General features: G+C 44.1%; 3 protein-coding genes across 5 annotated transcripts in view; 2 read left to right on the forward strand and 1 right to left on the reverse strand.

The window, feature by feature from the left end:
- LOC126563823 (epidermal growth factor receptor) overlaps positions 1-16,473 on the reverse strand; it is a 371,336-nt gene that overhangs the window by 204,770 nt on the left and 150,093 nt on the right. The gene's annotated exons all lie outside the window — the stretch shown is intronic.
- The window catches only part of LOC126564362 (zinc finger protein ZFP2), a 505,414-nt gene that overhangs the window by 25,226 nt on the left and 463,715 nt on the right, over positions 1-16,473 (forward strand). The window lies entirely within an intron of this gene.
- LOC126564969 (mantle protein) lies at positions 1,985-3,579 on the forward strand. 2 transcript variants are annotated; one of them, XM_050222102.1, is made up of 3 exons: positions 1,985-2,024; positions 2,542-3,186; positions 3,295-3,579. In XM_050222102.1, exons 1-3 carry the CDS (start codon positions 2,016-2,018, stop codon positions 3,562-3,564), a joined length of 924 nt encoding a protein of 307 aa, XP_050078059.1. In that variant the 5' UTR covers positions 1,985-2,015; the 3' UTR covers positions 3,565-3,579. The 2 variants fall into 2 exon arrangements, with proteins under 2 accessions (XP_050078059.1, XP_050078058.1); XM_050222101.1 differs by having other exon boundaries at positions 2,542-3,579.

A 16,473-nucleotide genomic window follows, 5' to 3' on the forward strand; every position in this document is an offset into this window, starting at 1 on the left:
GTAAGTTTTCATCAAGTTCTAAACACAGGTAAATGACTAAATCGAATATTGTTTCCTGGTTTTAAATATGTAAAATTAGAAACATGAAAAAATCTAAGAAAATTTGTATAAAAGCTATTGTTCAGAACGTTTCTGGTAATAGAATGAAACAGATAATGAGAAATTTAAGATCAAAATCTAAATAGAATTGACTGTACGACCATGAGCTGTAACAGTTGAATATAAAACAAAAAAATTTGAATAATTTAATACATCACAGGACACAAATAAATATCGGTTTGAATAAAACTTAGAATTATCGGTAAAAAAGAAGTTTTTTATTTTGATTTGTTTATTATTGATTTATTACTTATATTTCATTATTTATTTATTTATTATTTATTATTTGATTACAATACGTTGCCGTAATGTCAATTAAAATGAATGTGTTGTGATAAAATTTTCTTTTAAAGCTTCTTTTTTATCTTCAAATAATGGAAAATGCCTGTGTGTCTACTTTAAATTAGATAGAGCATAAATCTTTTATCACAAAATCACAATTTTGTTTACACAGAGAACAAACACAAAATTTATGTTGCTCTGTAATTCAATCCTGCAAATTCAAACCTACCAATAAGCGCAACGCAACACATCACATTTCCATATTTAACAAATAAATTACATGCTTACCTCAACAAACGTACGTCTTCCGTTAATCGTTCTGTTTTTACTGTTCTTTACAAACTGATCATGCTTCGTTTGATCGCCATTGGAATGTGCCGCTAGCCTGTGAACCATAAAATAAATTCATAACGTAATAATCTGGCTGAATAAATGTGCGAAAAGCATACATAGCATTCGGTATCAACAGTCGTATAAGCTTACCCTTTAGCCGCGTTGTGCATGATTTCGGAAACCAACAACAATCCTCGCATGGCTGACGCGCGCTGGTCGCTTCTGCATGGAAAATATTTTCGCGATATTTCCTCAAGAACGGTTTGCTAAGTGGGCAGCAATTCTATTGTTTCTAACCAGCCACTAGCCGGATTCGATTAGTGCAATAAGAATTCAATTGTGGAACCCCAACCGACGAACCGAACGAACCAACTGGATGGACGGACGGACGGGTTGGTACGGGTAATCTGTTTAAGCATTCTGAACGCACCCAACCGAGCTGCACAGTGATCGCCCACGGGGTTTTCTTTAATCGAAAATAGAAAAAAAATCACTCTCCTCACACACCTCCCAACACACGCCTCCTCCCACCCCAGACCATCCAAGGGTGTAGCGATTCCATCGACTCATCAAAAGCATAAAATTTAGTGCAATAATAATTTGTGCTTCATCATCATCGAGCGGGGAGTAGCAGATGGTATGGCACATACATACCGCCAAGAAGAAGAAGGGTGCACTGGGCAACCCTACCAATAAGCGGCACCCTCTTTCACCATCGCCCGAACGCTCCGCCAAGCGCTGGAGGTACGTTCGAGATGTTCCAAAGATTGGTGCACGGTGCCCAAGCGAAGTGGCCCGAACACGGTGCACCGGGTGTACCGGGGCTATGTATTGCATGTGTAAGAGCGAAAGTTGAGCGGCTTTACGAGGCGGTGTACAGACCGCTGTGGACGCGCATATTCGCCTCACCCTTCCGTCAACCTGTTCCGCCATCGAGCATCGTGGATTGTTGATTCAGTGCACTGAATGGTGCAAACTTTTCTTCGTTCACAGCTAAAGCCTCGCTTCGCTTCGGGAGGGTTGGTGAGAGGGAATGGAGTAGAGGAGGGTTCGTTTTTCCTTCTGTCCAAGCTTCTTTCTCCACCAGTGAATGCTCTCACACCACCATCGGCTTCGGGTGGGGGATTTTCAACCGAAACGATCGCTTTTCCGACCACGATGGACCCTGCCTCGTGCTCGTGCGGTAGTCGATCGAGGCCCCCTTTCTGTGGGGCTCGGTGTTGTATATATACCGGTGTATGGGCCGTTTTCAAATCAGTACCTACTTCGGTCTCGCTTGTTCTATACACTTTTTGCTCACAATGCGAATGGTATGTGTTATACGAAGATCTTCATACGATTGCAAAGGATTACTTCAGTTGGATAAAGGCGGCTAAATGGATCTACAAAACCAGTTCAGTGAACGTCAAAAACAATGGATACGAAAAGCAAAACGAAAACAACAGTGTTCAGTGATGGAGAAATAGTTTACCAAGAGAAAATAGTTTTGGAAAATATTTGTCTGGTGATGGCTGGAAATTGATGAAATTTAAGTGAATCATACCAAACAGTTTGGTACGCTGTTGATTGAAAAATGATCGAACCAATCTTCCCTCAAGTGAAAGGGTTTGAAAGTGTTGCTTTTCGTAGTCCTGGTAGTTGAAACCGGTCGTGATCACCCACAAAAGTTCACAAGAACTTTCTGGACATAAGCATAAGTGATGTAACTGAAGTGGTTTTGTTGTGCCCTCCGAAGTGATCCTCCCAATCCTAAGGCTGCTGCAATGCTTCAAAGTATTTCGCTACTGACCCCATATCCCGTCACCTTGCTACCGTCTTTACTTGCAGATTATTGTTCCTTGTTGTCTTGCCCTTATGGTGGCACTAGTCACATGCGAGGGTACTGCTGCAGAGGACACGAAGGCGGAGGAAACCCAAGTAGAGGCGAAGGAATCGCAGAATGTAGAGAAGCGCGGACTGCACTCCTCCTTTGGCGATTTCGGCCATGACTTCGGTGGACACGATGAACATCACCATCACGAACACATCAAGACGGTCACGATCGAGAAGAAGGTCCCGGTGCCGTACACCGTCGAGAAGCACGTCCCGTACACGATAGAGAAGAAGGTACCGTACGAGGTGAAGGTCCCGATCCCGCAGCCCTACATCGTCGAGAAGAAGGTTCCGGTGCACTACAAGGAAGTGGTGAAATACCCAGTCCACGTGCCGGCCCCATACACCGTCGAGAAAAAGGTCCCGTACGAGGTGAAGTATCCCGTCGACAAGCCGTACGAGGTGAAGGTGCACGTTCCCCAGCCCTACACCGTCGAGAAGAAGGTGCCGTACGAGGTGAAGGTGCACGTCCCAGTCCCGTACACCGTCGAGAAGAAGGTCCCGTACGAGGTGAAGGTGGAGGTGCCCGTCCCGAAACCGTACACCGTCATCAAGAAGGTCCCGTACGAGGTGAAGGTCCCAGTCGACAAGCCGTACAAGGTGGAGGTCCCGAAACCGTACCCGGTGGAAGTCCCCAAACCGTACCCGGTTGTCGTCGAGAAGAAGGTTCCGTACGAGGTGAAGGTCCCAGTCGACAAGCCTTACAAGGTGGAGGTCCCGAAACCCTACAAGGTGGAAGTTAAGGTACCGTACCCAGCACCCTACACCGTCGAAAAGAAGGTGCCGTACACGGTGGAGAAGGCGGTCCCGTATGAGGTGAAGGTACCGATCGACAAGCCGTACCCAGTGTACAAGGAGGTGAAAGTTCCGGTCGAGAAGGAGGTCCCGTACCCCGTGAAGGTCCCAGTACATGTACCAGTCCATGTTCACAAAGAAGAACACCATGATCATTCGTATGAACATCACGATCTGCACTAAATGCGCTATTCTACTCTTCCCGACCACTCAGGAGCCGAGGAACCGAAAGGGAACGAGATTCCTTCGCGGTTCCTACCCGTTTGGTCACTTGTTGTCTAGTTAGTTGTTGATCGTTCATTGACGCCCGTATGGCTAAGTGAACGCATTTGCAAAATAATGGTTCCTGTCGTACTTAACACGTCAAGCCCCGGTTCCAATTCTCATATAGAAGCCTTTTGACGCCTCATAATACCTAAGACCGAGATGTACATGTAGATGTTTATTTCATTACGTTTTCATCCATCCATCCATCCATCCATCCATCCACCAAAACTACCACGACATCCACGCTCCAGGACGTTGTGGAGTTGTGGCGTAATGGCGTCAGTTGTCGCATCAGTAGCAGCAGAGTAGTCGCCACCGCTCAACGACACCGTCCTCATTTGTTTTACGTTTAACGATCGACCATTTGCGAAGTAAGAGTAGGTGAACACCAGGACATCCTTTGCCCGGTGGTACCATTAGCGCTGATGATCCCAGCGACTGTTCTGAGGATAAATCTCGCGGTCCATTTTGGGGCGATGTGTCCGGATGCTTCCGTTCCGCTTCCAGGCGCTCGTGCGTTGTTTAGTTTTTCATCGTAATGTTTCCTGTTTACCAAAGGCAAGATTTTTATTTTTGTTTGTTTGAATTGTTTGTTTTTGCTTTTCGCAATTTCGCTACCCAGAAGTGAAAGGAAAAAAATAGTAATTTTGTTTATTTGTTTGGATGTTTCGGATTAACTGCGAGCTTGTTTTTTTTTTATTTTTGTAAATGTTTTGCGAATGCACATCTCAAGCCCAACTTCAAAAGCTAAAAATTAATCGAAAAATAAAGGGAAGATAGACGAAAGCCTGCAAGCTGAGAGATAAAGTAATATAGACCAGGAGCAAAAACACACAAACTCAAGCGAAACCGAGTGTTATCGATCGATGTGATATGTTTGAAATAAAAACAAAATGTTGAAAAAGAAGCTATCTGATTGTGGGTAGAAGAGAAGGTGAAGAAAGAAAAACATCCTCATCGCAACGACTGTACAACAGCTGTCGCAATGCATTAACGAAAATTATTTGCTTGATATTTAGCCTTGTGCTATCACACCTTTAAGGAAGATTGCGTCTTTTGATTTGCATTTGAGATCATTGTGAAGTTGATTTGATTGGTTGTTAACACGGAAGACGAGCATCGCTAAATAATAGTAGCAAATCAATGAAACTTGCCTCTTGGGGGCAATCTGTTCGTCATTGTGATCCTATACAGCAACACCATTCAACCCCTCCAATGAAACTCACTTTCGTAATAGGCGGTGTAAGAAAAGCATCTCCAGTATGGAAATAATCGAAAGCAGATCAAACAGATCGAGCTGGCGAGTGTATCGGTTGGATCCCAACAACAACAAAAACTAGCCACCACCATTATGTAACCCCATAATGGACATCATGGTGCGAAACGTCCGCGACCTACTGACGGCTTCTGCTTTTGCTCTCCATTTCACGGTGGATGAGCCACACTACGGACGAGCCTGTTTCGGTTGCCTGCCATGGCGAAAGGAAAAGGAACAGGTCTTGAGTGCACTTGTAATGCAAAGCTAATCTTGCCACTCCGAGCCGTATGTAGCTCCTCTCTTCTTGGCCTGCGAAAGTAAATCGTTTCGCATTCCTTTCACATGGCTTTCTTTCGTGTCCACCTTTTTCCAAATGCGTCTTCGCGGTGTACGCTGCAATGGGATAATGCAATGATTGGGATAATGATGATAATAATAACAAACAAAGCTAAAAAAAAGAAGGTGTAAAGCTCTAGGGAGGCAACAGTATGTAGTGCAGCACGACGAAAGAAATCATCGCATGCATCGCGTATGTTGTAACCAGGCACGCGACCACACAGCCCACGCTGTGGAGAAGCATGAAAAACAAAACACGATCATTACCGTTGTATGCTGCGGATTACGATCGCGCTTTCCGGGCGCCCGAAAAAGCGACGAGCTTTTTCTTCGTGAATTGGGGGAAAAAAACACGCACCGGTACGGTCGAGGTGGGTGGATTGTTTGCTTTATGTTCGCGGTATAGTTTACCTCTTTTGTGAGGCTGCTGACTTTATATGGTTAATTACGCATTTCTCACATAACGACGAATGTCGTTGTAATAGGCTGGTCGTTGCTTTTCTTTCGGAATGCTGCGCTTTTTGAGTTGTATTTATTTGCTTTGCTTTGCAGTGAAGTTTTGTGCATCTGGTGGCACGTAAGGGAAATGATCGAAATTTGCTACGAGCAGCGTGGTATGTGGTTGGAAGGTATTCGTCAATTAAGCGTGATTCCTCTTTTACTTCATTATGATTTGGAGTGTTTGACTTGAAGGTGTACTGTATGGCGTGACGTTGTAGCTATTGTAGAAAAAGAAGTACGTAATTAAGTGTTGGGTTACTGATCTGAGCTAAATAATAATTTTATAATAAAGATACCTTATTTGTACAATGTTTAGCCTTTATATCTGTGTATAAACTAACTGACATAAAATAAAATTGATACCGTTGTAGTATATGATGAGCGACAAGGTTATCATATAAAAAATAAAGCTGAGGACGTTGGTGACATTTCGTTTCAACAGGATGCATAACAATCGATCGTTTGGGTGCGGTTTTCAAAGTTCAAAGTATTAGTCGAAATTCTGAAGTCATTTGACTGTCAAGAAGCTGTGATTTGAGGGTAGCTGTCAAAGAGAATTGTTAGACTAACAAACCAGCGACTAATAGGGACCGAGATAGGGCTGCACACAGTACAACATGTACTCAACATTTGGACATCAGCTGTCTGGAACAATATTTTCAATATAGTTGTATAACTGTAAAACTGTCTGGTACAATATATTGCTTATGTGTTGTCATATAGACAGACGAACTTTTGCAGGATAGTCGAGGTAACAGTGGCGCTGGTCTTCATACGGCAGACCTGGAGTTCATGTTCCATCTAAACCGTATCTAGTCAGGCGTGATATCAACAAATGTCTAGAAAATCATTAGATGGCCTGCATGACGTAGGATGTCGTTAGGCCACAAAGAAGAACGGACTTGTAGTCTTGCGACGCGACAAAGACAAAATACCTGCTTGCCGAAGGCTCTGACTGTGATAGAGCCCGACTCGGAAGCAGAGTATCAGTTGACGGCGACGATCTCGAGGTGATAGAGAGTTTCTGCTACGTTGATACGATCGTAACTTCGGACAACAACGTAAGCAGCGAAATCCGAAGGCGCATTGTTTAGGGAAATCGTGCCTACTACACGGACTCCACAAACTCCTACGTTCCAGAAGATTCCAATAACACACGAAATGTACGATACAACGCACCTTGATACGTCCGGTAGTCCTCTACGGGTAGGAATCCTGGACTATACTGACGGAGGACGCCATTTTCAAACGGCGCGTGCTAAGGACTATCTTTGGCGCTGAGTGCGAGCAGGGCGTGTGGCGAAGGAGAATGAACCCTCGAGCTAGCTGAGCTGTTTGACGGTGCTTATAACCTGACAGTAGTTAAAACCGGTAGGATACGATGACTGGGGCACGTGATGAGGATGCCGGACTCATGCCCCACCAGGAATGTACTCGATCAAGTGGATCAAGTGGAGTCAAACCTGTCGGAGATCTTATGCAGGCGTGAATGGAGGATTGCATCCCTAGACCGAGCTTCCTGGAAACTGATTGGCGACCTGGCCATGTCGACGCGCCGTGATCAATCCTAAGCAGGCCAAGAAGCAGAAGAAGAAGAAGACCAGACCACTAGGAGAAAGCTAGTTTCGTTAAAATCAGCGAATGACCATTGCATCATATTGAGGCTACAAATCACATTTAAGATTTTGCGCAATATGGATTTATACATTTATTATTGCTTTATTTATGTTCTATCGGTTTTCGTAGATAGTTAATAATAAAGAAGAAGTAGCCACACTAAAGAAGGAAGCCATTTTACTTTGGAGAAGCAACCAATAGGATTTATATGTACATCGTTGCCATAACGTTGGATGGAAAGTAATTTGTTCTTATTAGAACACTAGTAATGTTAATCGAAAGCGAAATAAGTTGAATTTGCCAACACTAGCATTTGCTCACAAAGCCTGTCTTGCCGCCTTGATCAGGGTTTTCAAGTGATTGAGAAACATTTTTAGAAAATTTCAATATTGTTACGCCACAGAAAATAAAATTAAAATATAAACACAATTAAAACAACACGGAAGCTCAATAGGATGTTGTGCAACTTCACCGGTAAAGATGTTGTTGCTTGTTTCGATAGTTATTTCTTAACTATATTTACTCCAGATAATTTAAAATTAATGAAGCACAATTATTATGGAAAATTTCAAGGAAAGATAAATTTTTATTCCAAACTCTTTCGAACTAACAAATCTACCGAGAAAGTGAATAACAATAACACGTCATATTCGGCGATAACTCTCCTGCGTTCACGTTACATGACTGCTTTTAGAAGAAGTTATGAAATAAAGTGTTTCTTAATTAATTTTATCGAGCATAATAAACATAATTCCACAGCAACGATTCGGAATAAACGCACCGGTGTGTCTCGTGCTACACCAACACGAGCTGGGTCGGGCCCTTTATGAACCCTTCAAATCATCATCCGTCAAATGTTTTACGTCAGGGTGAAGCATTTTTTTTACGCACTCATTACAACTCTGACACATCTCAACATGAACATGAAAAAGGTGGAAGCATGTTTGTCGGTGCGCCGTGAAAAATGGGAAAAACCCCTTGGGCCGTAAAGCAGGCAAGCGAAAAAACGATGGCTGCCAAATGTAGTCCAACGGCAAGAACGGTTGCAGTTTTTTTCGGGAAAACGGTAGCGCGTGTACGGTTCCACGGCTGGGTTGGTGCACACGTTGTCACCAGACTGTTTGTTGCTGCATGTCAGTTCCGCCCGAGGAACACACTGGCCCATTCACGGCACACGCCCTCGAACCTAATCCATTTATCGTCGTTCTTTAAGATCGTGTGCGGGTTGATGCGTCGCTCTACCTGTAACCATTCGGAACCATTAAGCAAAATTATCCCTTGGGTCTAGGGGTTTCCTTGGACGGGACGGATATCCCAAAGAATAAAAAAAAAAAAAAACAACAAAACCAGGGCCGCAAGGAAGAGAGTGAAAACAACGGTTCGATAAGAGGAAACGTTACATCAAAGCGTGTCTCCGCATCCGGGGCACGGTCAACTTTCTAGCTCGTGGCCTACAGGCAGGTGTCCTGCTCGAAGAAGACAATCCAGCTAGACGGCACACTTCTTTATCGGTACCTTCGTTCAGTTTGTTCTCGGAGTTCTCATCAGGACACGAAACCGTTCCGGGACAATTCTTACGGTTTATTCGCGCGTAATGAAGTTTGGTGCGTCAACTTTTCCAAAAGTCGAAATCGTTCTCGGAAATAGGGGAGATGAAAATGAAGTAAGACCCTTTGTGATGGGCTAAAGTTTTCTCAACAATTTCCCACCCGAAAAGCTGTTCTGGGTGAGATGAGATGGTGTGATGGGCCCATTTTAATTCGCTTATCTGTTAATCGGTAAGGTGTTGGTGCGCTACAGGGACAACAAACACAGCCTCACAGAGAGAGTGCGATGGCTGGTGATGGTTCCGAATCCCAAAAATCGAAAATTTCATTATAATTGAGCGCAAATCCCATGTCAAGTTGGGTTTTCCACAATCAAAAAAAGCCCCTCTTTGGCCCTATTGCGGAGTCTCTCGCCAGCGGAGTCATGATCGGTTTTGCATTATCAAATGGTACCATCATCATGAAGCCATCCAACGCCATCATCAACCTCCCCCTGTCAACGTCTGTTCGCCATTAGTAATTTCGCCAACGAAAGAACCTACCGAATGGGAGCATTTTCCTTCCGTTTTCTTTCCGGGGGAGGAGGCCACCATTCCGATGATTTTCTGTGCGGTGTGGATACGATTTTCAATTACGGCCGGAAAAGTCAACCATTTTCCATTTCTGACCCATCTGCTCGGGATGGGCTCGTTGCGGAAAAGAGCGTTCCCGACCGGAGCGAACGGCACGCTTCGGCTACACCAGTCAACCATCGCACCGGATCCCTGATTGTGTGTGGTGGGAGGCGCTGAAAATGTCCTTTCCCTCCAGTTAGCGATTCATCAGCGGAAGTGGCGAAAGCACCGCAACCGGCACCGAACGCGGTGCGCAGGACACGGCCGCTTCATTTCGGCAGCATAATAGAATTCAATTATATTTCCAACGTTGCCATTCATTTCGGTTGCGTTATCTGACTGGTGGCAGGATTTTCAATTAAACCGTTTCTGAAACGTTTCTCACTCATGCTTTTCGTTCCCGTTCGTTCGCTGGCTGCTGGATGCTCCGCTCGCATCCAGCGCTCCGTTGGTGTCCTGGAAGAATTATTTTCCATTGGCTTCATCGGTGTGAAGATGTGCGTTGGTGGGGGTGGTTGGTGCGCTGAAGTGGTAGTGGTGCTTTGTGTCGCTTTATGCTCGGCACAATGAAATGGTTTCGTCTTCATGGGAGAGCAATACTGGCAGTGAGATGAGTAAACCGTGTACCGGGCGGATTATGTATTGACGGGTGGCCGGTAATCGGTTTCGCACACTGATTGCGGTGGTATTTTAGTGTAAGGTTGGATTGTTTAGGTTAGCAATGATGAGCGGATTTATTGAAATCGGGTTTTTATTGCTGAGAATTAGGGGTTGCTTAAGAGATGTGTAAAATGTAATTGATGTTGATGAGAATAGAAACAGTTATCCTAAATATATTTAAATGAAATTTATGGAATTTTGTGCAAAAATTGTATTGATTGAAAATAGTTCAATTATACACAGTTTAAATTAAAATTAAGGACTTAATTAAAATAGAGGACTGTACACTGCGCGTATGATAATTATGATCAAAAATTGTTAGTTGAAAATTCACCTGTAAATTCGAACTCCACGATGGTTGATAGAAAACTAGAAGTTATTGTCAAACGATTTGTGGTTGTCCTAGAACTGGTAAATTCGTTGATTTTCTCTATAACAACTTTCTCATGGCAAAATAGCAGAGACAAGAGGGTCAAACCATTCTCTGATGAACTCTGAAAGAAATATATCTTTTATAGTTAAAGTTTAAACGGCCCTCTACTAGAAATGAATAAATGTAAAATACTTTCTAGAAACTAACCACCACCGGGGGCCGCCCCCAGTGGAGGCGACAGCGGCGCCGGTCTTGAAACGGCAGGACCGGGGTTCAAATCTTATCCAGACCGTTCCCCCGTAGTGAGGACTGACTAACCAACTACGTGGTATCGGCAGTCTAGAAAGCCATTTCGATGACCTGCATGACCTTAGAGGTCGTTAAACCAAGAAGAAGACTTTCTAAAAAGCTTAAGAAAATTAATATAAAATAAAAAAAATAAAAGTAGAAAAAATTTTTTGGACTTTGTGAATTTCAGATAAAAAATGGTTGGCATCAAACGGTGAATTTAAGTGGTAATTTAAGATAAGATTTTAAATGGCGATTGTAAATGGTAATATAAACGAGCGGCGCTGGTCTTCACAAGGTAGGACCAGGTTTTAAATCCCATCCAGATCGTTTACTCGTAGTGAGGACACCCTATCAAACGTATGCATAACGTATGCATGAACAATGTGTGTTTGTTTTTCTATAATATTATTTCTTCCCAACATGTTACCCCAAGCATAATGTACCTGCTTTTGTTTATTTCCTTTGCATGAAAATCAAATTCGTTTCCAACATTCAGCACCATAATAATAAAAATCAATCCTGGGAGAGACAACTCTGATCAGCTTTTCGGAAATACTTTAGAACGGTTAGTTTCCGGTTGGAAACGTTCCACCCGAAACCGTCACCTATTTTGAAACGCCAAAATCATCACTATTACACTCTATTAAACCCGTGTCGTTTGTGTTAACTGGCTGGCTTCGCTCTGATACAGGGTAGAGGCAGTTCCCTTTGACAAGGGAATTTTTCCCTTGAACAGTAGAACGATCCACCCCTGCTGTGAATTTCAAGTGTCTGTGTCCCTATCGTTCACCGCAATTCATTCGCACTTGGTTCGCAATTGTGCTCATCGACTGGTTTAACAGGATTTATTTGTTCGGTTTGACTTTTACGTCGGGATAGTTTAGGGGGAGAGAGACCCGACAATTTTCACTGTTGTTCTGCGTTCGTTGAAAAGCACATTCGTTTTTATTGCACTGCAATACATAACACTGCTAAACAAAACGAGTGAAGGATGTCGAGGACAGATTGTAACAGGAAGCACGGTCATCGAGCGGCGAAGGGTCGATCGTCGACTGATAAGGGTATCGGATAATCCATTGCGCAGTTGGTGTTTGGTGCCGCTTTACGCGTGTCGCCGAAACGCGCCCAAAACGAAGGGAGGATCTGGAGCGTAGAGTCACGCGGGCCAACATGATGAGCCACCGTCAGATGACAGTAGGAGGCAAATTACATCGATAATCCGATCTCGGAAGCAGCCAAAGTGTCGTTGTTTGGATGAGAGTTTAGCTGACGCGCCTCGCTGAACTGTCAACACGGTCGAACGCTAGCTTGACTTGGTTGAGTGACGTGAGAAACTTCCTGGGTTGATGTTAAAGCGGACGAAACGCTTTTAGCTGGCACAACAAATCATCCTATTCTAATGGTCATCTCTGCTTCACACTGTGCTTTGGGAAACGTTTTGCAGCTTGTTTTAGAATTGATGGGAGCGCTAAGGCTTGTGTTCGCAAACATTGCGTCTATAAATTTGCCCGGAAGGCATTGCGTTGGCAATTCCGTACCAAGTCCTAAGAAACTGCATTGGGATAAACGTCAGCAAAGCCATAAATTTTAGGGATTCCTGTTCGATGATATCGAGCCGAGTCCTTCCCGGTGCACCTTGTACGGGTCCCAGCTCTTGACCACGAGATGCAGCAATAAAGCAATTTTTAGAAAATGCTGCTAAACAAACCGAACCCCGCACGTACGATCGCGGATAAAACAATAAAAACCGACCAGCGTGAGGAAGCGTTCGACAAATGTTAAACAAACTAGCCAACATTGCTACCACACTTGACCACGGTCCCGTCCCTGAGCGGAGCTTGTCGAGCTGATTAGCTGATTGGTCTACAAGTCCGCCGACATCGTTGGAATTATCAGCTGTTCGATCTTCGACAAAACAGGAGAGACGACGATCAGCGGCTCATGCCGCCAGGATGGCCCAAAACACGAAGCATAGCGGGCACGAGCCAACATCACCATTACTGAATGTCTTGGGCATTGGGCAACGTTGGGCAACGGTCAGTGCGACATAAATTTAGAGTTTATTGAATTGTTCTTAATTTTTTCTCGGAACGCAATGCTATGGTGTCGGTGTCCTGAAAGCATAGTTTCGGTGCATCTTATCGGGGCGGGAAATCAGTTTTCAACGCCTTTCGTTTCAAGACTACGGTCAGTTTGGTGAGGGTGATGTGTGTCTTCATACGTTTCTGAATTGTCTTTCTTCCGTTTTCTTCTTTAGCTTGTCTCAATCTGAGGATAATTTTAAGTTTTTCGTCTACAGCAGGTGAAAAGATGCTAGTCAATTGATGCTGGAATGCAGTTCTACAACGTAAATATTTAGAGTGTTTTTGCTTTATACGAACGAATTTCAAAAAGAAAGCTTAGAGTAAGTTACTTTACCTAGCCAACTGATTCATTAAGGTTGGAAATATTTTGGGCATGAGTTATCAATTTTCTTACTATCTTCAAGGACTTTTATTTTGTGTCAACCTAAAAACATGCCCCAACCATCGTATCCTTTTTAGTTTTACGAACATAATAATATCTGCACCCCCAAAGAGTTCAACCAGCTCCTTGTTAATTCTGTTTCTTTACGCCCTTCGCTAACAACTTCGTTTAGAGTTTAAAATTTAGTATGAAAATGTCAGTACTGTATATAAAGAATAGAAAAATATAACCTTCCGTAGGGGCCGGTGGTAGACTCGCCAGAGACGCTTTCACAAAGCAGGATCGGGGTTCAAATCCCATCTGGATCTTTCCCCCGTAGCCAAATGTGGATTTTACCCTTCTGAGGCCTTAAGCGGAAATGGTTTTGAGGTCCTTGGAAAAGCGGGGCAGTGGCGGATCAAGGTGTTAGCTAGGAGGCCCATGACCGAAGGGGGGGCTTTATCAAAATCAGAAGTGCACACCGGCGTATGGGGGGTACCTGTAAGATGCTTTCTACAGGAGGTTCCCTAACCCGTAAGGAGGCCCATGTTCGTGAAGCTTCTCTCTCCCGCGAGGCCCCTGTTGGTCGACGAGGCCCCCTAGTCCGCGAGGAATCCCTAAACTCGGGGCTCCGTTCGAGGTGGGGGCCCTACGCAACCGTTCAGTCCGCTTCTTATAGGAAGATCTCGTAGTGATGACTTACTATTCATTTGATTGCCGGCGTTACCTCTCAGCTCACGTGAGGCCCAGGCCAAGAATACTGATATACTGGTCTGTGTAAAGTAAAAGACTTGGACTCCTCTTGGAGCTGACGAGGTTTCTTGTCAGTTATGATTAATTTCCTGTTCATTAGAGCGACAAAACAAATGCTTCAATTCTATCAACAACTCTATTGGACTAAACCACAACAAATGAAACCTCTGGAAGGGACTCAAATCAACGTACAAAAATGAACACATATGTTCAGCCAATTATCTCGTAATATATTATCACCGGTAACATAATGATTGCTCTTCCGACACCCTGATGCTGAAGATGGTACCGAAAAACGACCCCAAGCATCACAACAAATCCTGCGCACCACGAAAAGCGATATATGCCCTATAAGTTATTTCGGTGCTCAGAACCGTGATCTTTCTCGCCTCTTACGTTTTGTAATCGAATTGTAAACCATTCCGTGCGGTTGTGTTCACACCGGGAGGAAGTTATCTCATTTATTGCTGCGGTGCAAATGTGCAAGCAGTATTTGGGCACAAACAAACCCCAGCGATTCGCTACAACATTGCGATTGCAGGAGAAAGGAGGCATTAATAAAGTCATCATTTAATCCATCGTTTTGTACCGGTGACTTGTTGTGTTCGGTGTGTGTCTTTTTTTCGTTGGTATTGTTGAGCAGTTTGGGACAATGCGTTTGGGTTGCAAGGTCCACCACAAACAGACACGGCCTCAACGACACGGACCAGTGCCCGTGCAGGCAAGAGAGTTAGCCGTATCGTTGTCAGCTATCATAAATTATCAGAAGTTTTCCGTGTGGAAATTATACGATTCGAAAGCAAACCTAGGGGATAGCGAGAATGTTAGACGGGCGAGTATTAGACCCATTTCACTGAATAATATAAACATTTATATTTAACTGCCTCCATCGCTCGGTTCTCGCAGTCGGAACCTTGCTTCATCTGCTACCTTTGGCTCAGCATGGGTTCCTTCCCCTGTGCGGTTGTGGTTTTGTTTGACTTTTTGCACATAATTGAAAGCGATCGTAAGGACCGTGGTGCCCGGAGTACGGTAGGCATCCCTTCCCCGTACGATCTGGTGACCTGGCTGGCTGGTGTTGTGATGTGATTGTGCACACAAAACGGGAAGTTTATTATTTTCAGATTTGACATAGTGTGAACAGAAAGATTAATGGGTAATTGAGGCAGTGTTCGGGGATGCGTACCGTGTGGCACTTGGTTTGTTTTTGCAGGACGTGGAACGTATGAACACGCAAGCCACTCAATCTGTTCCACAGTCGGCTAAAGAATCCCTTGCAGGTTTGGTGCGTGCGTGAAGACTCTCTGTTAAGGCTTTTGATGCTGATGGTTTTTGGTGAATTATGAGCAGCTCGCGACGCGGTGGAATGTTTGATGGATGTGTTGTGGTCAACGTTCAAAAGGATTTTTTTTTTGGTTTGGCTCCGGTCGACCTACGTTCAAAGAGGGTTCTTTTTTGCATAAATTCTACTTCCGCTTCTACTTCCCAATTGATCGTATCGCTAGAGGTATCGCAGAAAGTGGATAGAGCCGACCGAATGAATATTGATGATTTCGACGAGCGGAATCTTGATGAATTATGAACGGGCACCGGCAGGTTTGTGCATGTGCAAGAATCAATTAGGAACAGCAGTGGATGGGAAATTGGAAGAAGGATATCAAGTCGCAGCAACGGCGGGATCCATCATGTAAATTACGCACATCGCGGTGCTTATCTCGATTAGAACGAACCGAGCGGACGGCTCCATACTCATCGTGTTGTAAACATTTTCCAGCTGATACTACAAATCATAAGCGGGTGGACACGAAATAGCAAACATCTTGGTTGCTGCTGCGGAAGGATAATGAAGTGAGAATTGTTGAATATTCTATTCGAGCGACGGTGCGGATTGAGTTGTTGGCAGCTAAATGAATGGAGACACCATAAATGGCAAATAAATCTTTTTTGATGGATTAATTTATATTTAGCAGGTGAGTGGAGAATAGGTCCAAAGCTGCGTTTCGCTGTGGCTTGGGAATTTGTGAGGTTTTTAGTAACATTTTTGCTTTGGGAAGCAATCGCATTAATAAAGTTCTTTTTGATATTTCCGCAGTTCTAGTTTCTGTAGACGAAAATGTTATCAGGAACTTCTTCTTCTTGGCTTAACGACCTTATACCTTGTAGATCACGCCGGCCATCGAATAGCTTACTAGACTTGCCGATATCACGTAGTTGGGTAGTCAGTCCTCAGTGTGGGGGATTGCGGATTGGATTTGAACACCGGTTCTGGCGTGTAAAACGTCGCTGTCGCCTCCATCACCGGGACGCCTCGGTTTTCTGAAAATCAACAGTAAATTCTACGGCCAACGCTCTGCTGTCTCTCCGATCTGCATTTGATCCAATGATCTGTTGTTGAGGAAATTCGTCATCGGTTAGCTGGGACCTTAGCCT

The sequence above is a fragment of the Anopheles maculipalpis genome, chromosome 3RL (assembly GCF_943734695.1).
Source record: "Anopheles maculipalpis chromosome 3RL, idAnoMacuDA_375_x, whole genome shotgun sequence".
In the NCBI taxonomy this organism is placed as follows: Eukaryota; Metazoa; Arthropoda; class Insecta; order Diptera; family Culicidae; genus Anopheles; species Anopheles maculipalpis.